Source organism: Nanorana parkeri, unplaced genomic scaffold (genome assembly GCF_000935625.1).
Source record: "Nanorana parkeri isolate BGI_ZX_2015 unplaced genomic scaffold, ASM93562v1 scaffold272, whole genome shotgun sequence".
NCBI lineage: Eukaryota > Metazoa > Chordata > Amphibia > Anura > Dicroglossidae > Nanorana > Nanorana parkeri.
The window spans coordinates 785,265-808,218 of NW_017306540.1; the positions used below are offsets into that span (position 1 = coordinate 785,265).

At 40.6% G+C, this 22,954-nt stretch overlaps 1 protein-coding gene across 1 annotated transcript in view; it reads left to right on the plus strand.

Moving 5' to 3' along the window:
• The window catches only part of ACOT12 (acyl-CoA thioesterase 12), a 42,881-nt gene that overhangs the window by 4,788 nt on the left and 15,139 nt on the right, over nucleotides 1-22,954 (plus strand). The window contains exons 3-8 of the mRNA XM_018557208.1: nucleotides 3,704-3,764; nucleotides 5,181-5,282; nucleotides 9,791-9,926; nucleotides 11,819-11,975; nucleotides 13,557-13,676; nucleotides 21,493-21,643. Of these exons, the coding sequence (XP_018412710.1) occupies nucleotides 3,704-3,764; nucleotides 5,181-5,282; nucleotides 9,791-9,926; nucleotides 11,819-11,975; nucleotides 13,557-13,676; nucleotides 21,493-21,643 (727 nt within the window). The remainder of the gene's footprint in view (nucleotides 1-3,703; nucleotides 3,765-5,180; nucleotides 5,283-9,790; nucleotides 9,927-11,818; nucleotides 11,976-13,556; nucleotides 13,677-21,492; nucleotides 21,644-22,954) is intronic.

Sequence of the window (22,954 nt, forward strand, 5' to 3'; positions counted from 1 at the left end):
CCTCTTTAATATGACCTTTATTTACAAAGTATCAGGTTAGTGATGTGTTCACAGGTAATTCTGCTGATGTTTTGTCAGAACAAACAGTGCTGTATCTTTCCCATGTCATCCATATTGTCTATATTTAGGTGGCATTCAGTGATGCTGTCAGGAATTTAAATAGCGGATCATATGAAGTTGCCTCCTCTTCTCCAATTGGTTGCCTTGTACTCTGGCAGCTGAGAATGGAAAACATTTTGCCAAGTCCTTTTCTAAGCAGTGGCCTATTTTCATTCCACAGACCTCTTCTGTCTTCCTGACAAGAATTGTTCCAGGTTACAAGCTAAATGAATGCTTTAAATGGATGGGAGCAGGAATGAGTAAATGATTTCAATAGATGTTCAGGGACATTTTCTGCCACAAAAGCCTTCCCTTTATTAAGATGAATAGCGCAGCTTAGAAAGGAGTGATGCTTTGCTCCTCGATATCGGACAATTAAATAAAATGTTCAGAAGGTGTTTAACTAGTGTGGTCTGCGAGGAACCAACGCTTTCACCCTGCTCAAAATCGATTTAATTTGATTCCATTTATGTTAGTGATTATAGAAGTGTCTGTGTAATGTAGGATGATGATTGATGTGAAGTAGAGCAGTCACCATACTATCTTATACTGTAATTTCTTCACATAGGTGTCATTGAAAAGAATTTACTCTCTGTTCGGTAGTTTAGTCCTTGTCTATAGTACATCCAGTAAAGGTTCCCATCGTTTTGGGATTGTGGGTTTAAAGGGTTAATCCATCCAAACTACATTGTTCAGGTTTTGGAGTATGGCTTTATGTTGAATTATCTACTGACGCCTCATAACTCTCAGGGACTCCAGCACCAAGATATCATTGTAAGAGCCTTTGGCTTACATCCTGCGGCAGCAACTCTATATTATATTAAAGTAGACCCCTTATAATGGTTGAGGTAGGTGGGTGTAGCTGAAATCTCAGACACAGAGACCTCATAACTAAAATTATCTAAGTAGAATGTAGGTGTAGGTAGGTAGGTAGGTGTATACCCAACACTGAAATATCAGCATTCTATGGATTGGCCATTGATGGTCCTTGCTAATGACTTTGGTTGAGATTCTGGTTTGGGTCACACTCATGTTTCACGGTTCTACAAACAAACTGGTCCAAACTAGTCGGCTCACCCCATCCGAATCCCTAGCTGCTAAAATGTAAAAACAGCTGGGGATCCCGGGCAAAGTCATTGACCAGATATGGTTATGACCCTTTTTGGTTAATGACATCACCCAGGTTCCCCACCACTGTGTTTTATACAGTGAGGAAAATAATGATTTGATCCCCGGCAAATTTTGTAAGTTTGCCCACTTACACAGAAATGAAAGGGCTATAATTTTTTATCATGGGTGTATTTTAAATGATAGAGACAGAATATCAACCAAACATCCAGATAAAACACATGATACAAATGTTATAAATTGAGTTGCAGTTCAGTGAGTAAAATAAGTATTTCATCCCCAAGCACAACATGACTTAGTACTTGGTGGAGAAACACTTGTTTGGCAAACGCAGAGGTACGATGTTTCTTGTAGTTGGTTACCACGTTTGCACACATCTCAGGAGAGATTTTGGTCCACTCTTCTTTACAGATCGTCTTTAAATCCATAAGGTTTCTTGGCTGTCGCTTGGCAACTCAAATTTTCAGCTCCCTCCATAAGTTTTCTATAGGATTAAGTTCTGGAAACTGGCCAGGCCACTCCATGACCTTAATGTGCTTCTTCTTGAGCCACTGCTTTGTTACCTTGGCGGTATGTTTTGGGTCATTGTCACGCTGAGAGACCCATCTTCAGTGTTCTGGCTGAGGGAAGGAGGTTCTCATCCAACATTTTAAAATGCATGGTCCCGTCCATTGTCCCCTCAATGCGGCAAAGTCGGCCTGTACCTTTTTAGCAGAGAAACCAACCCAAAGCATAATGTTTTTACCTCCGTGCTTGACTGTAGAGATGGTGTTCTTAGGGTCATAGTCAGCATTTTTCTTCCTCTAAACACGGCGAGTTGAGTTAATGCCAAAGAGCTCAATTTTGGTCTCATCTGACTGCAGCACTTTCTCCCAATCCTTCTCTGAATCATTTTAGATGTTCATTGGCAATCTTCAGACGGGCCTCTACATGTGCCTTCTTGAGGAGGGGGACCTTGCGGGTGCTGCAGGATCATAATCCATGGCGGTTTATTGTGTTACCAATGGTTTTTGTGACTGTGGTCCCAATTGCCTTGAGATCATTCACAAGCTCCTCCCGTGTAGTTCTGGGCTGCTCACTCACTTTTCTCATGATCATCCTTACCCCATGAGGTGACATCTTGCATGGAGCTCCAGACCGAGGGCGATTTGATGGTTATTTTGTATTCTTTCCATTTAAGAATAATCGCTCCAACAGTTGTTTCCGTCTCACCAAGGTTCTTGCTGATAGTCTTGTAGCCCATTCCAGCTTTGTGCAGGTCTACAATCTTGTCCCTAACATCCTTTGGCAGCTCTTTGGTCTTGCCCATGGTGGTGAGTTTTGAATGGAAGAAAGATTCTGTGGATGGGTGTCTTTTATATACATAACGAGTTGTTGTTAGGAGCACCTTCTTAAATTGACAGGATTAATCTGTGTACCCCATAGCCAGTCTGTGGGAGCCAGAAATATTGTAGGTCGGTAGAGGATCAAATACTTATTTTACTCACTGAACTGCAACTCAATTTATAAGATTTGTATTGTGTTTTTCTGGATTTTTGGTTGATGATATTCTTTTTTCTATCATTTAAAATACACCTATGATAAAAAGTATAGACCTTTCATTTCGTAATAAGTGGGCAAACTTACAGAATCTGCAGGGGATCAAATAATTTCCTCACTGTATGCCCGCAATGATGGGGATCTGCCATTTGCATAGGAAACATTGTCCAAAAGTGGGGCATCTTAGTGGCAGGCTAACATAGTTAGGTGGCAGGTGTCGGGGTTAATGATGGATTTACATCACTGGCCGATGTGAATAGATTTAACCTGTTGCCGTCTCCCCGTTGCAAAAGGACGGACGGCGGACCCGCATTTGCGGACCCGCATTTGCGGGTTGCCGTCTCCAGACGGCATTTTTTTTTCTGCTCGTGCGCACCTGGGCAGAAAGAGCCCATTCAATGCAAAGAGCCGTTAGGAGGACTGAAGCAGCAATAAAACACAACAGAGTGCACTCGCCTTGTGAAGCACATTTAGTCCACTTATTGAGTAAAAACCAAGATCTAAAGTGTAAAATGTCCGGCATATAACCGTTATTTTTGTCCAGCGGGTAGAAGATAAGTAACTCTAGCATCCGCACAGCAGGTTATGTAAAGGCTGATGTGTTTCTGGGGTCCCACCTCCTTTCTTTAGAGACTCTAAGAAAGGGGATTGGACCTCCAGATAAATAGCTGCATGTATTGGTGCTTTGTTTTTTTTGGCTGAAAATGTCTGCAGTTCAGTTTTAAAAGCCATTACTGAGATTACTTGGGTAATGGTTTAAAAAAGGCATTTCTCTAGTACTTTGTTTTATACAGTATATGGAACTCAAGTGTATTCAACTGCATAAGCAACCGGTATCTTTTTTCTGACAATTTATTGTTAAATACTTACAATTTATTTCTCAGGTATACCCTATTATACTGCATTGAAGTTTGTTGTTTTTTTTTATTTTTTATAGTGTTGGACAACAAATCTGCATTAGTGCAAAAGTAAATCGAGCTTTTAACACAAGCATGGAGGTAAGAACTTAATATTCCCTCTCTGCATTTTCAAATGACCGACATCCACATTTATGCTAAGCCATGTCGGCATCATTTAATTGTGTTTTAGTTATTGAAGCTAAAGGGTTATAATAACAGTAATATTTGAGTTTTAATAGTTGTTTATGGGGATGTACAGGCAACAAATAAATAGCAGTAAACTGCTGATCTTAGTGTTTGTGCCATAATAACTAGTTATTTGTAGAGCAGCAGCTGGAGTCTATTGCACAGGAAAAAACAAGCCAAATGAATGTGAGGAGCAAGAAAGTTTTTTTGCATTGCAATTATTTCAAGGTAAAGCCCAACTCCCCTTTTTTTTTTTTTTTTATAGGGTTTAGAAGGACTATATCCTCTAACATCGACTTTGCTGCAATTTTATTGATGGTTATAAGGTCTATAGTTCACACTAATAACAGATTCATGGTTATGATATTGTCTGTATTTTTACATAATTTGTGTGTAGCCCTTATGAAGGGGATATGTTAAAACCCTAATATATATTGGCTAAGATAACCGCAATTAAATAAAGCATCTTTGAATAAGAACCATTCATCTTTTCCTGTATAAGGCTTTGACACTCCAAACTGGAGAAGAGTGCTCATTCTTAGCTGTACCATGTTTGCATCACATCTTGTGCATGTGGGCAGCCTATATCTTGTATTATAGTGATAGATTAAAGCTTTTTTTTGGTTTGCGTCCAGATTCTTTTCTTGTATACCAGAATCCTGCTGCACTCCTTACCAGGTATCCCTGTCGGCGTGGGTGCTCGGAGTGATTGCGGATGGTGCTGCTCATAGCAGAACGTGATAGAGATGTCACCAGCACAACGAGTCAAGTGAAGCAAATGTCTATTTATTGAGGCATCATGTCATAAATTACTTTTCGAAGCCACACAGGGCTTGAAATGATGCTGATGAAGGGGATCCCCGTGTGGCCTCGAAATGTTGTAATTTGTCGTGACATGATGCGTCAATAAATAGACGTTTGCTTCACTTCACTCCGGTGTGCTGGTGACATCTCTATCAAGTTCTGATTCTTTTCCCAGTTATTTTATGCCCACTTCTCCCCATTTCCTTTCTGTCAGAAAGGACAGGATAAAAGGGAAAATATTCTCATCAGCAACACAGACAACATTTAAATCCTGTCAAAGGAGGCACCACCTCTTCAATGCTTTTCCAGGTTTTGGCTGGAGTTGGGCTTTAACTCGCTTTGGACCACATGTCATTAAATAAATCAAGATTGTGGCTTGCCTGCATCAGAAAAATTTATAGGGTTCCTGAAGATTTCAACCAGAACTGTTGCCTCTATTGCGATGCTGCTGACAATATAAAATGTTATGACTTTTTTGTTATTTCCACTTCAAATGTAGTTTGTTTTTTTTTTGTTAATTTACAGGTTGGTATTAAGGTTGCAGTAGAAGATCCACTTACAAATACCCAGAAACACGTTTGTAGAGCATTTTCAACCTATGTGGTCAAACCAGCTGGAGATAAAAAGGTAAAGTCTTGTCTTGCTATTAGCTCTCGCAGATTCTTTGGGGAACTGTAGAGTATGTGGATTGTAGATATTAGACACCTGAAGCACTTGTGTAGAACGAAAGACAAAAAGAAAAATGTGGCCAGTATAATAAACTGAAGGGTTAACCCTCAGCTCCCCTTTTTGTATTAGGATTTTTGTTTGTTTTCCCAAGCGGTTGGCCATCTAACATTGCATTTACATAAATGTTTTAGAGAAAAGCAGCATCTTTCTTAAAGCAGACGTAGACAAGAACATATTTATTAATGCTATACCAAACCGTAAGTCCGTTAGCAATGATATAGCACTGACTGTTTGCTCAGACCCACTTTTATTTTATTCCAAAGAGCTGTATGGCTATAAAGCAGCTGCCATATTAGTGGAGCTATAACAAGGCCTACTCCTAGACCTGCTCCCTATTAATACCATAAGTGTTATCCACTTGCAGCACTAACACCCTTAGAGGTTGCTTGATTTAATGGACCCTCCTAGCTGTACAACTGCACTCAAACAAAATTCAACTCTGTCCGTTTTCTTTTTGGCTCAAATGTCTGGGGGAAAGAGTGCCCCTAAACAGGTTTAAAAAAAAAAGCTTCATTCAGTACATTCTCTTAGTATCGTTGACCCCTGCCACAGCCCAAGGTTCAACACCTTGGTCTGCCACAGGCTAGTGAACATTAGGTAGGCCAGATGGACAGCTACCTATTTTAAATATTTCAGCTCTTCACATCGGCTAGTAATGGACCTTTTAGGCAGAGACCAGCAATTGACTAAGTAGAACGCTTCTTAAGTTTCTTTCATCAGGCAGCAGACATGAGAAGCATGAACTAGGCCTTTCTGAAGATATCCCCCTCCATCTCTCCCAGTCAGCAGGCCTCGAAAACCAGGACACTCCTCACACACCCTCCCCAGGCAGCAGGGAAGGAAAGAGCCTTCTAGAAGCTCTAAAAGACTTTGGCCTCAAAGGCTAAACTGGAAAAATTGTTTGGTATCCTGTTTACAAGTGGACATGGAAGGGGTTAACTGGGACAGTGGGTTACAAACTCCATGTGAAATTTCACATGAAATCTAAAAAGGTTGTGTCTAGGCCCAAACAGCCAATAGTGGCAGGTACTCTTTGATACTAAAAGCAACATAATATCACACCATCTATAACATCCTATTACTATCCAACTAAATAGCATCAAGACAGATCACATTTTAAGTGTAATTCATGTGCCCTGTTTCCCCAGTTGTAGACATGTTGTCAGTTGCCTGCAAGATGGCAAAAACAGCAGGGCAACAGACAAATTCTGAAGCCCCGTTATCACAAGGGTGACACTCCAAGGCATATTATATTTTTTTAAAGCTGCAAGTACAGAAAAATACCTGTTGATCCTGTTATAATCCTCACTTCCTGTTTAAGCTGGCACCCAAGTCTGGCTTCCATCTTATGTCCATGGCTGTCCGTAAAAGGGCAAATATCTCCTTAAAAACCATAGGCTGGGAGATGTCTACCTGAGATTGCCAGGTGTGTTCAGCTTTGGGACCTGCCATGGTGTTCACTCAACAGTGAGGTACTTTCTGACCCTTCACACTTCTATAACGAGTGAGAGGATAGGACCCACACACGAGATTTTTTTTAGCATGGGCCTCAGGGACTCCTTATTACTCTCAGGAAGAAAAACGCTGGACTTTTTTTTTTTTTTTATTTGGTTTAACTTTTTAGGCCTCCTTTGTGTTAACAAAAAGTTTTAAAATGCACGAATGATCTTCTCCATGCTCCAGTGTTGCTCTCCTTGTCGTCCATGCTCATTCTTCACACAGCCACTTCTTGGTTAAATGACTTCCAGCATCATCCAACTCCTTCCTGTGAGCCCAGGCTGTCAAAGACTCATCCTCTAGGCTCAGTATTATTGTGTAGTTTACATTCACAGTGTAATTTTGCATTAAACTACCCTCACATGTTACAACATGAGCACTGTTCTGTGTAGCACTGAAGACTGGCCAATGCTGGAGATGGAGAAGAGGACAGTGCTCATCACATGTCCACGTGAAATACACCTAGAATTAATGTATGTGTTCCATTTCACGGTTGTGTATAAACGGCCAAAGCTGATTTTTACGTTGTGATTGTTTTGGCTGCATTCTGACTAATCTCAGTAAGGTAAAGGTGACTGTGTGTTTCTCTATCTCCTGGTCATCTTCATTTTATAATCTGGGGTCAAAGTTCCAGAAAGTTACTAAAGGACAGGAGCCTTAATTATTAACTGCAATACGGTTCTCTTGTGTTTTGGGCTTTATATTGTAAATGTTTGTCTGATTTCTGCCACTTAACATTTAATTTCTATAGAGGTTTTATTGAAATACAATTTTTAAAGGGAATATGTCCTGAGCAAAAAGGCACAGATGAAAGCTGCCAAGCTCTGCATTTAAATCTGAACTCCAGGCAAATGGCTAAATCCACAGATGAAATACATAGCAAGCCAAAGGATTTGTATTTCTGTCCATCCAGCCCTGATATTTACACAGCTCTATCACAAATCGCAACCCTGTCTGGCAGGGCAAACAACCTGATTTTTCTCTGCTGCAGATAAATGATATCTATGGTCCAAAACGAAATATGTATTTCTATAGTGAATTTCCATAAGTTCTATCCTTCTTTTAACCATATTGATCTAGAAGTTTTGTAAACTTTCTCAATGCACTGACACACATTCATTCAGCCCTGTGAATGTCCACTTCCCTGTGTCACAGCTTTCACAGGGTCTGCCTTCTGGACTACAGTCTCAATGCTTACTGGAAGCAATGCATTATGGACTATGTAGGCTTGCGAAATAGAGATTGTGTCACATTGAGCAGCAGGGAAAGAGACGCAAGGCACACTGGGAATCCAGGAAGTTGATGAAAGTGATAAAAGGGATTTTTTTTCAAGTAGGCTTTGATTGCATTTACAAAAACAATAATGACTGGTGACGAGATACAAGATCCAAACTGGATGCAAGATCAAGATATTCAAAGGCAGGATACAGGCTTGTGCAGACAGAACTAGACAAGACTATCGTAAGCCCAGAGCCCTGGGCTTGTGATGCTTAAATAAAGCACCATAACCAATCCCAAGACTGAGGGGGGAACCTGTCAGTTTTGGGATACAGCGCGCATGGTGTATCTAGATTCAGACCGGTTGCGCTATCAACGTAGCGGGACGCTTTAGTTCTACCTTTGCAATAGCCACCTTCTCCATTCCTGGCTTGATGGGCTCCCTAGTTCTGCAGCTGCAACACCGATCTTCTGCCTTAATATGCTTGGCCCTCTAATGCTGCAGTTACTCATCTTCTGCTTTGGCCGCTGGGCTCTGTAGCTCGCCCCGCTCTAGAGACATAACCCTGAACGGAGTTTATAGGCTGCACTTCCTCGGACTCGCCACCACGGAGGTGCCGATGAGCACGATGACCATCTGGATCTCACCCTTGGGGATCCTGCGGAAGCTCCTCCGCTGCCTGAAGTCAGAAATTTGGGTGCCGGTTTCCTATGGAGGTCCGAACTGCCAGTGCATCTGGACGAAGGTCGCACACACCAATACATTGCACAGCACATTGACCACGAAGAGGAAGGAGCTGCAGCATACATGTAGGAGTAGATGGCATAGGTGGACACATTGATCCCCCAGTCAAAGTAGCACCAGGCCCAGGAGTACTGGCAGTAATTTGAGTCATTTATAATATATTTTATTTTTTCTCTCTCACCTAACTGGTTTGGGGGCAGCATTTTCTTGGTTCCCCCCTGGAAAGTGCCGCCCTAGGCAAATGCCTAGTTTGCCTTGCAGTAGATGCACCCCTGGGTGCAGCCAGGCTCAATAGCCCACTGCTGACAAGGCTGGAATAGGTGCAATGGCAACCAGAAGGAGCTGGGAGGTTGCAATAGACATATGAGCAATACACAGGCTTCTAACCGGAAGAATGTCACGCACTGGCCATGACAGATGGAACACAAATTTAAATAATACTATTGTCTGTCAGCTCCAGTTTTTTTGAATTCCTGCTGGATGTACAGGATCCCATGAACCTTAATGACAAAAGCTTTAGAAACAAAACCAGACGCAAAGTGCAGTTGGTGCCTATAGTTAATGACCAGATCAGCCTCTTTAATGCTGCAAAATTGAAATCTGATTTTAAAACAAATCTGGTTGGTATGTTCAGTTTTCTTCTTTACAGTTTATTTTTTTTCCATAAAAGTCTTATAAAAACTTCCCGTGATTTATTTTATTTCACTGAAAGGGTTTTCTTCTGACGTTCCATTGAGGGTTATGTAAGGTTACCAGTTTAGAACACTGTTTAGAGGAGTTCTTTAAATAACGTCCAGCCATGTACTAATAATAAGTCAAGTGGTTATGTAAGTACTTTTAGAGTCTTGTGCTAAGATAACTTTTGTTATAAATTGTTGTACTGTTATGCAATGATATCTAATGGGTTTATTGCATTTCAGTTTTTCCACTCTAATCTTTTTTGCAGGTTAAACTAAAACCTGTCAAGCTTCAAACTCCAGAAGAGTACTTGGAATACAGCCTGGCAGCGGAAAGGAGGCGTATCCGACTTTACCATGAAGTGTCCTATAACAATCTGATGGAGGAGAGCTGTGCTCTTTATGGTTTGTGAGATAAATGCATGTACATTTATACAAATAATTAAGTGGCTGATATACTGAAAATACCAAGCGGTTTCCTGTTGCATTAGTAGATGTTGTGCACAGTATTGGTGGTTTACAAAAATTGCTGTACGTTTATAACAGGGTGTGGTGTGCAAGAGCTCCATGTTTTGCCATATAAAGGACTGGGTACTTTTCAGCCTATATGGTGCAATCTAGACTTATAGGAAGGTAATACCTACAAGAGTGGGTGGCATTCGTAAAAGTGAGTGTTCTCGGTTCATTTAATAGAGAAGATATGTTGTCTGCACACCTCCTGCTTCAAAATTCATCCTTTCTTGATGTTCGTTCAGCATATCAAAAGAAATTGCAACCTTTTGGAACCTCACAGGGTCACTTCATCAGGCAAAGTGAGGTGCAATCAAGACACCAAAAGTTGAGGAAAGCTTAAACAGACTGATGTTGCCTAACCATTAAAAATGTATCGCCTATCATGCCAGCAGGTAATGGCATCAGGGTCAAGGAGGTCAATTCTTAGGCTCCTACAGCAGTGGTTCAGTGCCACATTCGGTGCTAGGCCTGAAAAAAAAGTATACTTCACAACATTTAGACCTCCTGAGATCAAGACAGTGGATTGAGCCAATGACGTTGGTTTTCGATTTCAAACAAGTACCTACATAATTTAAAATAGCTGGACTTGGTGAGCAGTGGCGTAACAACCGCGGGGCCGGCCGGTGCGCTGGCCCCGGGCGTAAAGCTGAAGGGGAAAATAGCACTTTTGGCTAAATGCTGAAAGTGCCTTTTTCCTGCCGTTTTGTCGGCGCATCCGTGATTTCTTTCCTCCCCGCTGGGCGCTGCTTTGTCCCAGCAGGGAGGAAAGAAAGTGACAGCTGGCCGAGCGCTGCGGGAGGAGACCGCCGTGAGCGGCCGGTGTCTCTCCTCCCACACCGCCCAGCCGCCTATCAGTCTGGCAGAGCAGTGTGAGGGCGGAGACAAGCCACGCTGTCACAGGAGGCTGGGCTCTCCTCCGTGCACTGCTCGCTCAGCCTCCTGTGACAGTGTGTCAGAGAGGAGAACGAGCAGTGCAGAGAGAGTAGATAATTGAGGATATGGTATGGTTACTGTATCCTCAATTATGAATGAATGGGAGTAATCTACATCCCCTACTGTTCATAATTGTGGTTATAGTAAACATACTCTGTTAGCAATGAACAGGAACACTCATAGAGGATTCCTGTTCATTGATAACAGGAGATACAGAAAAAGAGCTTGAGGACTCTGTGTTCTCAATCTCCTCCTCCTTTTTCTATTTTAAAAGGGAAATATCAGGGGTCTGTTTAGACCCCTAATATTTCCCCAAAGCCCCTAAAAGTAAAGTAAAAAATAAAAATATTTAAATGAATTAATAAAATAATTTAAAAAAATTAAAGTTTATTAAAAAAAAAATTAAAAAATTTGAAAAAATAAAAACGTGGGGGTGCGGGGTACAGTTCCAATGGATGTTTACATAATGGGGGGGGGGAATTTCTGTCCCGGGCGCCCATAACTCTGGTTACGCCGCTGTTGGCGAGCTGCCTAATCTAGCCGGATCTCCAATTCAGAAGGAGATTTTATGTTTATCTGCAAACAATTTGTTATTTTTGCAGATTTCTATCACAAACTTTTAGCTTTTGTCCTTTAAAGTATAATCTGCTTTCTGGTGAGCAGTTAAATTATTCTCTTTGTCAGGTTTGCTTTTTTCCATAAAACTAAATTAGGTTTTGCCGAACATCTAAATGCAGGTACAATTATTTTGTCCAGTGTTTTGTTTTTCCACTCCTAAAGTGATTTTAGAATTAGATATCTTATGTTGTTTTAGAAGTTCCCATTACATGCTCATTGATTCTCTATTACAGACCCTGATTGGGAAAATGACAGCAACAAGATCTCCACAGATTGTACCCGTGTAGAGAGCATTGAACTGGTTCTTCCACCTCATGCGAACCACCAAGGGAACACATTTGGAGGACAGATCATGGCTTGGATGGAAACTGTGGCTAATATTTCTGCAAGGTCATTTGTAGATTTATTTGGGAAGATATAATATTTCACCTTCTGTAGTTTTATTAGGCAAAACTTGATTTAGTCGTACCCTGCATTTGTTTATTTTTCAATATGTTTGGCATGATGCCTCACTGTGTACAGTTAGCTTTATGGCCATTTCACCGTTGCAGAGGTATTTTTTTTAAAACATATGCCAGCAATATCCCCCGAGTATACATGATATACAGCAACTGCATTTGCCTTCTTCAACACATAAACATACATTTTTTCCTTTTCATATCCTCCATGGAAATGGCCGTCTATGGACAATGTATTGTGTGTAAAGGCAGAGTTGGTGTTTAGTGATCATGTTGCACAGAATCACAGAGATTCGCAGGGCAGCTGTTTTACAATCCGACCCTGGTGTCGACTGAATTTCCTGTGGAGAAAATTTTGAATTTCTAGAATTCAGGCCTAATAAAAAATGAAGAAAACCAGCATTGTGAGTCATGAAAATGTGCACATGTATACATCATCATTGCACCTCTTCATTACCACAATAAATGCTAATCACTAACAAAGGTGTAAATTGACTTTTTAAAGGGAATCTGTCATGAGAGAACAATGGAGGCTGCCATTGCAGACCTGCATTGTTTTCAATGCTGTCTTGGGTCTTTGACAAGGAACAAGTATAGAGATGAGGTACACTTTTTTTCTGACACATTTCAGCATGCTTATTTTTGGTATCTGGCTCAAATGTAGTAGACAGCCAGGTAGTTTGCATTTTCAAAAAAAGGCCAGCAATGGCAGCCCCCATACTTTACTCATGACTGAGTCCCTTTTAAGGGTAAGTTCATTTTCTCACAAAATGTGAAAAGATTAACCTACCGTCACCTACCTGCCATCTCTCCTGGCCCCTGCTGCACATATCTGTGTGATCCATTGACAGCCCTCCCGCCAGCTGGTGTACAGTCCATACTCCATACTTCACAGCCCCACAGTATGTAATGAGCATACTGCCCGCAAATGCCAAGCACTCATTGGTCTGCGTGGTCACATGACCACACTGACCAATGAGAAGCGCCTCTTCCAAGACCGCACCCTTAGCTCAGCATTTCTCATTGGTCTGTGTGGTCATGTGGCTGTGCTGACCAAAGAGCACTTGCTATTTTCCTATTAACTACAGTAGTGTCTAGCATGGTGTACAGACCATACATTGGCTGGTGGGGGATCACACAGAAAAAAACACCAAGAAGTGTGAATATTTTTTACAAGGCACTGTACATTTATGTTCCCACACATCCAACCATGGAATCCATTCACAGCTGTGAATTCTGTAACACAGGCAGGTATTCCTGGTAATTTAGGTCCTGCTTCGCTAAATTCTGGCCCCTGCTTAAAACATTTGCATTGATAATTCAGTGTTTTGTTTATTTGCTGTTGCTTTTCTCTCTCTGAAATATATTGTGCCTTTTATTGAGATAAGGAAATATGCTGTCAGTGTGTTGAGTACATTTAATATGCTGTTTATGCCATCATGAAATAATTAAGTAACTCCTAAAATGCATAAAGACGCCATCAAAATATAACTTTTCCACTTTCTCTGTGCAGCCGCCTGTGTCATACACATGCAGTCCTTAAATCTGTGGACATGTTTAAATTCAGAGGACCTTCTACTGTTGGGGATCGACTGATATTTCGAGCCATTGTAAATAACACCTTTCAAAAAAGGTAATACTTGAGAGCATTCTTTATATAAATATTTTAACTGTATTGTCTTCAAGACTTAATTATCTATTATTTAAATAAAACATAAGTTAAACAGTAATACAGTTCTACAGCTTGACCAGTGATGATTTTAAAAACAAGTTGTGTTAAAAGAGAACAATGGGGTAAGTGGTTTTTCCCCATAGTTCTCCTCAGGGTCACGGGAGGACATAAACTAGCGTCCTCCCGTGACCCAAAGCTCAGTATATTGCAAGCTGCAGCTCGTGGTATACTGAGACGCCGCAGCCGGGACGGATCCCGACATTACTGTCGAGATCCGCCCAGCTGCGTGAGTGACAGCTGGCTCTGCCTATCTAGAGGCAGAGTCAGCTGTACCCGCCCCCTCCCCCGTTTGTTCCTCCTGTCAGCGCTGGAAGATCCGCGAGTGACAGCCATGGCTCTCTGCAGGGACAGGATCGAGAAATGAGCGAGCAACGGTATGTGTTCGCTCATTTCCCGATCTATTGAGCCGACCTGTGACAGTTTCATTGTCACACGTCGGCTCGAACTATGAGGTTGAGTGAAAAACACTCTCCTCATAGTTCTCCTTTCTATATAGATATAGGGGCATATTTATAAAACAGTCAATGTGATATTCCCCAAACATTCACTGCAGGTGAATCAATGGCTAATTTAAATTAAGTGCACCAGGAAGACACACCTGCAGTGACTGTCACATTTGCCGCTTTATAAATATGCCCCATGACGTTCCAATTTTATTTTGCGATGTGTCAGTCATTATGGCAACAAATATTTCTGGTACAAAGTGCGACCACATTATTTACAAATAAAATGAAGGCAGTTTTTAACATTTTGCATGTATGTTTTTCATTTAATGATCGCAATGCAAAAACACTAAATGAAAGAAAACACCAAACTCATGTATACGATATAGTTTATTTTAAAACAAAACGGAGAAAAGGATAGAGGAAGGTGTTTAAAAGGACCAGGGATAACAAAGAATTAATCAGGGGTTTAGTAAGAAACGACATAAAATAATGTAGATTTTTTTTTATTTTACTTTCAGGTTTTATTTAGCTGATATGTAAAACAAACAAACAAAAAACAGATAAAATAAGATGCTCCTGAGAACGCCGCTAATAGCAATGTATCAATATCTGTTTACGTTTTAACAAGCACTGCAAAAAATGCTTCAGCTGATCAATGCTGAAAGAGCCTACAGCAGATTTGCAAGAGATCCTAACAGTTGCACCCATGGGCAGACCCTTAATTAGTTGATGATCATAAAGTGGACTTAAAAACTCTTCTCATTATTACATAGGTTGGAACTTTCATGTGCTCTACTATTCTGGATGAGCACAGTCATATAATCGTGTTTGATCATTTTAGACAGTCCATGGTCCCATCGCACTCCTGAACGCGTGAATCCCTTTGAGAATTGGGTGTTGCGGTAGTCAACGGGTGGCAGCCGTAACAATTGTGAGCTAAAGCAGAGACACCGGCACTCCAAATTTGCAAAATACGTCTATTTATTGACGTGCATCGTGGTAAAAAACAACGAACATTTCGGGGTCACAAAGATCCCCTTCATCAGGTAAAACATAGTCAATGAGAAGATCCCCTTTATCAGGTAAAACATAGTCAATGTATGTTTTACCTGATGAAGGGGATCCTTTGTGACCCCGAAACGTTCGTTGTTTTTTTACCACGATGCACGTCAATAAATAGACGTATTTTGCAAATTTGGAGTGCCGGTGTCTCTGCTTTTAGCTCATGATCATTTATTCATTTTAGACTTCACTTTAAAGCAAACCTGTGGTCTGGGTTCGCCATCTCCAGACGGATGGCTAGTGCAAGCACACCCTGATATAAGGAGCACTCCGTTACCCCCCCCCCCAAATCCCTATGTTGTACTAAGCAGAGGCAATTTCTCTTTCTGCTTGCTCTGTGGCCTTCTTTTTCCTGCACTCCTCTGCTCCATATTGGCCTGTGAGTCCACCCATCACTTTATGCTGCTAATGGGCAGTCAAAAAGGAAGTATTGAGATTAGAAGATGTCTGACAGTTTTTATTGCAGTGTATCTTGTGTATCCATTTTCTATCGAAGTGCTGTAAGCACCATTACTGGCAGGGCACCACAATGCATGTTGCTATGCAGATCTATTGGCAAAGTGTGTTGCCATACTGTTCAGAATGAACACCATATTGAACCAGTGCATGTAATGTGTGTTTCTGTTCCTTACTGCCAACACAATGGTGTGAATGGGCCCTTACTGTACCAGTGATCACATTGCACCCTTTTGCATTTGTTTCCATTTTGTTTTCTTCTTGAACCTTTCTTGGAGAGAACTATTTATGCTAACATGTTCAGTGCAGTCCATTGCATTGTTTGTACACCTTTTGGCAGCTTCATATCAAGTCATGTAAGATAATCCGGCTAATAATTAATACATGGCTTGTATGTAACCTTTGTGCGTACAGTGTGCATTTATTTACATGTTACAACTGTTAACGTTTATGTTGGAATTCTGTCCCATGCTGTTGTGTCCCTAGTTAAATTTAGGGTATGTTGTTGCTTGGCTGTAACCAGCCTGAGCATCGGTTTGCTTTTTTTAGGTTCTGCAGGTCTCGGGTTGATTTTGCTTCTGCTTGTTACTGTGAAGTTTCAGTAATTAAAGTGGAAAGGAGTTATGGATATGGATCTCACCCAACCAATCCCTGATGTCGTTGTTCTGAGGTATGGATTGGGAGATGATACATATTTGAGTCACCTTTCCAGAGTGTTCTGTTGCTTCTGGGATTTTGCTTGATGAGGATGCGTGTCTAGAAGGACCTCTGCTTGGACCCAACCTCAGCCTGAGGTATGTGCCAGAGGACCAAAGACTTAGTGACATTAAAGGCTAATTCTTTTTCCCCTCCCCCCAATGTTAGTGTAAGGGCTTACCTTTAAATCATGCCTCTTAATCCGATCTTCTTTAGTGTATTTTTGAGATGTCCCTCCAGCGCTGGTGCGGGTCTCCGATCCAGCGCTGACTCCTCTGTCCTCCTCTTCTCTGATGTCCCATGGTGTCTGTGCGGGTACACGCTGCTCCATATACTTACCTTGTGTCTCTCCTCGTCCCCCGGTGTAATGCTCTGGACTACAAATCCCAGAGACGTCAAGCTTATCTCAAGGATGAGCCCAGCTGTAAAGCTTGGCAAAACTTTAATTTCTATTTGTTGTCCTTGCAGTAAACTTCAAGGAAACTGACTCAGTAGCATTAAAAGTACTTTACTTGGCGAAAATGCTGCGTGTACAAACTTAGTTACAGGAAAAGCAAACAAATACATCAACAAGACAGCCTGCTACAAACATTCACATGCACCCACTACACTATCTTCTAGTACATGTATAATTTCACAGGAGGGGAAACACTGAAAATGTACTTAGCTTAGGCTGCAGACTCCAATAAATTCCGTGATGAGCAGTACTTGGCCTAGGAAGAATGGCTTCTCGTTGCAGTATCCTGGTCTTGGTCCTCTCGTCTTGTGAAGCGCCCTCGTACTGTCCCCTCCTGTGAAGCCCTGGTCTTGTGAAGTGCTGGGCTGGTGAGCTCCTCCTGTTAACATTCAGCTACTGGCTTTTTATTGAGAGAAACTTGCCTAAAACAATGGAAGCTACGCCCCTAGACCTTTAGGAAAATGCAATACAGTTTCCCACCTCTAGGTGGCAGCGTTGTACCATAAATTGCCCTCAGTAGTCAAGATTTGATTTTGAGTCTTGGCCAGGCTAGGCGTGACTATTCATGATCACCATCCCATTGTGATACAAATCAATACAGAATAAGCTACCCTATTGTGTAAAACCAGTTTGGGCTGTATTGTTGGCCATTTCCATTGTATGAACCGAGTTTCTATCAACAAACAAACAAAACCTCCGTCTCTCTTGCAAATTTATGTGTGTCTGAAAAAGTCCACTAAGATATATCGCAACACACCCGGCAGAACATCTGAACTGTGCATGCGCCCGCCCCAAGATCCTTTGCGGCCGCCCGAGAAATTTTCAGATGTTCGGACGGGAACGTGCGTTGGAGACGCATGTAACTATTAACCCTTTGAAATATTTTTGTTTGTTTTACATATATCTACTGCTTGCTAGCACTAGATATATACAAAAACATGCGAGGGTTTAATAACCCTTCAAGCTGCCTGCTGGAGTAGAAAATGTACCCTTTAGCTACCAAAATTGGTGTTATGCACTAAAACCTTTTATCTTGTTTATCCTGTTTACTATTTTGGATAGCCTGTATAAATGAAAAGTAATGGTGGAATAAAAACAATTCTGGGCATTCTGACTCCAATTGTTTAAAATGGTGACCTATCCCTTCCTGAGACCACTATGCATGGTCTGTATAAGCAGATACAATCACCGCGGACAGTCTTTATCAGATAGCTTAACTCACCAAACACCTTTTTCATCCACAAAGATCTTTAATGAATGCCGCAGGTTACATCAGACAACAGGACGTAGCAGATGATTAAAAAGACTGTATTTGCAGGTCAAAAGATGGTAATGTCCCCCCACCCCATTGTGAACATATGGCTATACGACATTTAGCCATGATGCCAGAAAATGGAGAATGAGAAAAAGGAGGTACATCACACACAAGGGGAGGGAACACAGAAAAAGATGGTGCACTAAACAAAATGACCACAAGATGGCAGCATTTGAACCAGCCATACTACTCATAATATGCAATGGCTTGAGGAAAATGAACTATATAAATTCTCAATTTACAGTAATATGAATATTAACCATGACTGCATTGTATCATATTTTCATACAACAGCTGTAACAGCGCACTGGGTTTAACCAATTATTTCTGGCATATACGTTCTTAATGGTCTACATAACTAGGGGTGTGTCCATTGTCTACATTTTATCAAAACTGGAGCAGACAGAATCTGGAGCAGCTCTGCATGGCAACGAGTTAGCTTCCACCTTTCATTTTCAAAGCTGAACAAACTAAAGAAAGAAGCTAATTGCTTACTATGGATAACTGCTTTAGATTCTGCCTGCACCAGTTTTATTACATTCCCCCCATTGTACTGGAAGATGTTTCTTTCTTTTTCTTCTTTCTCCTTTTTTCTCTTTTCTTTTCTCCTATTTCTTTTCTCAAAAGTTGGATGGTATGCTTTTTAACTCGTTAAAGTGGAATAAAGCCTTTATTTCTGCTTGTACGAAGCGTGGACATTGCTGATGAGATATACCTGGCTATAAGAAATTGTTTGGTGTTGTATTTAATAGTAGGTGGCACAGTAGAGCCACCTTAGATCAGAAGGCATTCAAATGTCTTATTTCACACATCCACAAAATTAGAGGAGTATTCCTTTTTTTTTTTAGAACGGGGCGGAGCCATGCATTTGAATTTTGTATACCCCAATGACCAAATACACTGTATGCTGCCTCATAGAACTATTGATTCCAAACTACATGCTGTTGTAGGCTTTTTGAAAAATCCTCAGTGCAGTATATGGAAACGGTTGCTCTATGAAGTGGGGTTTAGGACCCAATGAGCAGTTATAATTAAGGCTATGGTAAGAAAGGACTAAAGAATTAAAAGTCCTCCAACTGAAATGAGTGGGTGGCAAAGTATACACTCCTTAGAACGGAAGGTATCTACTTGTCTCATTCCATCACATATCCCACAAATAAGAGGAATATTCTTCATGTAAAGTACAGCAGTTCGGAACCATACTAATCATAACATTATGCCCCAATGGCTACAAGATGCTTTGGTTGAAAGGCTTTTTGATTTCTCCCACTGTAAAATAAGTAACAATCCTCTTATTTTTCTGTTCTAAGAAGGATCGGCTGTGCTAAGCACTGGTTCTGCTAGTTCCTTCTTACCATAAAATTAATAGTTAAACTTGCTAGTTGAATTAACATAGAAGACCTGCTGGATATCACTAATAGACAGGTTTTTGTTGTACTTAAAGTAGATGATAGAGTTCACTAACTGGAGTGCCCAGAGACCTCTTTTAAAATGCCTTCATGCCATTTTTCTAATCATTTGTCAGGCCAAAACCTGTTATTTTCATCCTGGGCCTATAGATCTATATAGTGAACTATTTAATTACATACAGTGTAAGTACCTGAATTTAACATGGCAACAGCCTCTTGTAATCACCCGTACAGCGGCACTTAGACTGGTAGAATGAGTGGCAGGACTGAGAGCCAGATGTGCTACATGAATATGTGCTAACAAGGAACATGATGAAAGAATGAGAGGGCAGAGTAGGCAGTGAGATGACCTCAATCTATTGCTTTCTCTTTACTGTCCAATTAGCAGGCTGGAGGTGGAGAGAAGACACGGCTATATACTTTCTAAAGTGGTGTCATCTGTCTGGCTGTGCTTTGTGGTAGGACTGTGTAAATCTCACAGTCCCGTGATGGACTGCAATCTCAATACAAATTAGTAAACTAAACATGAGATTGTCGTCTATCACAGGAGCGAGCTTGGAGCGGTGGCTACTTTACAACACACACGGGGACCATGGGGAACAAAAGTAGCCACCCTCCAGAAGGAAGGACAGTGTCGGCACCAATTCAGAGATGATTTGAGGATCTACAGCCGAGTGATACACAAATAAGATACATTTTTGTTATTAGTTAGGGTACTTTTGTATTTTTTTCAGATTCATCTCCTAAGTTTTTAGTGTCACTTTAACCTTCTAAAATTGTGTTTGATATTGCATAAGTTACTGCTTGCAAACTGAAAACTTTCTAGCTTGCTCTTCAAAAATCAGCACACCGTAGCTGTTATTGTTACTATGTTTTCTGCATTTTTATAAGACTCACACAAAGGAAGGCAGGTGAATTTATTAAATCCATATAAAAAGTATTCTTCCAGGACTCCTTGTTTCCTGCAAAATATTTAAAGGACTTCTGGGTAAAAGAAGTCTTCTTCATGTGGAGCCACAGTAGATGTTCTGATTTGAGTTAAGACTGTGATGCATTTAACACCCACTGGGTGGAATGTTCACTTACAGGACTGCCAATTAGAAATTGTGCCCAGATGTCCTTTCCTCTATTGGTAAGACTTTTCTGCATGCTTTAAGGTGCCCATGTACCTTACAATTTTATGTGCTGATTTTCGTTTTTCCAAGCAGGCTAGCAAATTTTCGTCTAGTTGGACGAAAATCAACGTATGTAGTGGCGTTTTTGTACAACAAAAATCTCAAGATGAAAACTGCACATGCTCAAAATAAAATGTGGCCATTCGATCAACGAAAATTGGCCATTTAGTGGTGCTGACGAACGATAATTGCGAACTACTTTGGTCTGTGCGCGATGGGCTTGAACGAAAATTGAACGAGACTGCAATGTCTGGACAAAAAAAGTTGTGCAATGGTTGTAAGGTGTATGGGCACCTTTGAACCAGACAGCAGTCCCTATAGTTTTTTTTTTCCTGCTTGTAATTGGTACTCTAATGAAACCACCTGTGCCACTGTACCAAATAAAGGACACTTGCTATTTGAAGCAGACCTAAAAAGCACTAGAACTTTCTTTGTTAAAGAATTACCGGCACCACTCATCAATGTCTATAACATTGTCAGGAGGTTTCATGGTTTGTATCTTTTTATAAAGAAAAATTATAATTTTAAGTGAAGTACCTAAGGGACACAGCTGCTCATTTCCTTTCACAGAAGAGTATGAAGCAGAGTTGGTTTTTACTCAGCTGATCCAAATGATTGAAAATTGGCTTTGGCACTGGAATTTTAGATCTGGGATTTCTGAAACTCCAATTGATCTTGGTTTTACATGTGCTTCATTGCAGTGTTGAGGTTGGTGTCAGAGTGGAAGCTTATAACTGTGAGGAATGGACGGAGGGCAAATCGCGCCACATTAATAGTGCTTTCCTCATTTATCAAGCACTGGATGCAGGCAACCAGTATATAACATTCCCCAGAGTCAAAGCCTCAACCAAGGTGAGGTCCTGTATGTTGTTAAGTTTATTTTCATAAAGCTCAGATTCATGCTACATAATGCACTGCAATTGGTGACCCCAATAAAATAAAATATGGCAGGTTTGTTGGTAATGGGTTGTGTCACATGGACATGCTTAAAAATGTATCTATTTAAATCAGGAGCTTGGTTCTGTTTCCTATGCTCCTGCATTAAAATGGGAGTTGTCAGACAAGCATGCTGGTTGCTAAAAAGACACACCAAAATGTGTTTTCACTGAACTCTGCATACATACTATGCTACTGAAATGCTTGTGAGGCTTCCTGGGCCTCATAGTAAAAGAATCATCTAAAAATATATATATCCCATTGCAACATATACAATAACAAACAGGATTCATCTTTTCCATTTTGAAATGGCAAAAGCAAATATTAATGTCTAATTGCAATGGCACCAGTCAATTGTAGAGACTGGCTGGCTGTAAGGACAATACAGACATTATTTTTCTAAATTCTGGCAAAATTCTTCAGCCAAATGCATTGCAGTTAATATGGAAAGATTAAATTAAGATTTTTTTTTTTCGGTAAGAAAGGTACAACAGGCTTTTGTTTTTTTAATTTAAATTTCTCTCCTCCCTACATATGACAGTATAAATCCAATTTATGTCCAAGAGCTATCTTTGAAGCACTAAGAAACCAAGCGTAACACATTGATGGGTTTATGGAGACTTATTTCAACTATACTGGATCTCTTCTTGTCCATGAAACGGCCATGGTCTTATCTTTTTGTTGTGTGTATTTATTTATAAATAAAACTACAACTACACTATATCCCAAAAGATATAACATTAATAGCAAGAATGCACAACACTAAATTAAATACATTAACCAGAGTGCAGTAATACAACATTGCATAAATGTAAACCCAGAAAAAAAGAACTTTCCCCAGGTGGGAATTAAGCGCATTAGTCTTAGTTCATTATAAGGTCATGACTATCTAGTAAGTTCCTACAGGGGGGGAGCTTACAGAGTGACACTGCACTTTATATGGTGGAAGATCTGTGCAGTTTATATGTAATATTAGGAGTGATGGAGCACAGAAATAATAAGCATCGAGTGAATATAGGCATCACAGTTATGAACTGAGAATATCTTTTTATTTTTCAGTGGATTGCCCTGCTTGTACTTTTGTATGAGTTTTTTTTTTTTCTATTTCACTACCAAGAATGTTATCCTGCACTAACTGTATCCTGTCTCTTAATTGTCTTGTTTACTATTTTGAAAAGCCAGTATAAAGAAAAAGTAGTATTTTTGGCATATACATATTTAATGATC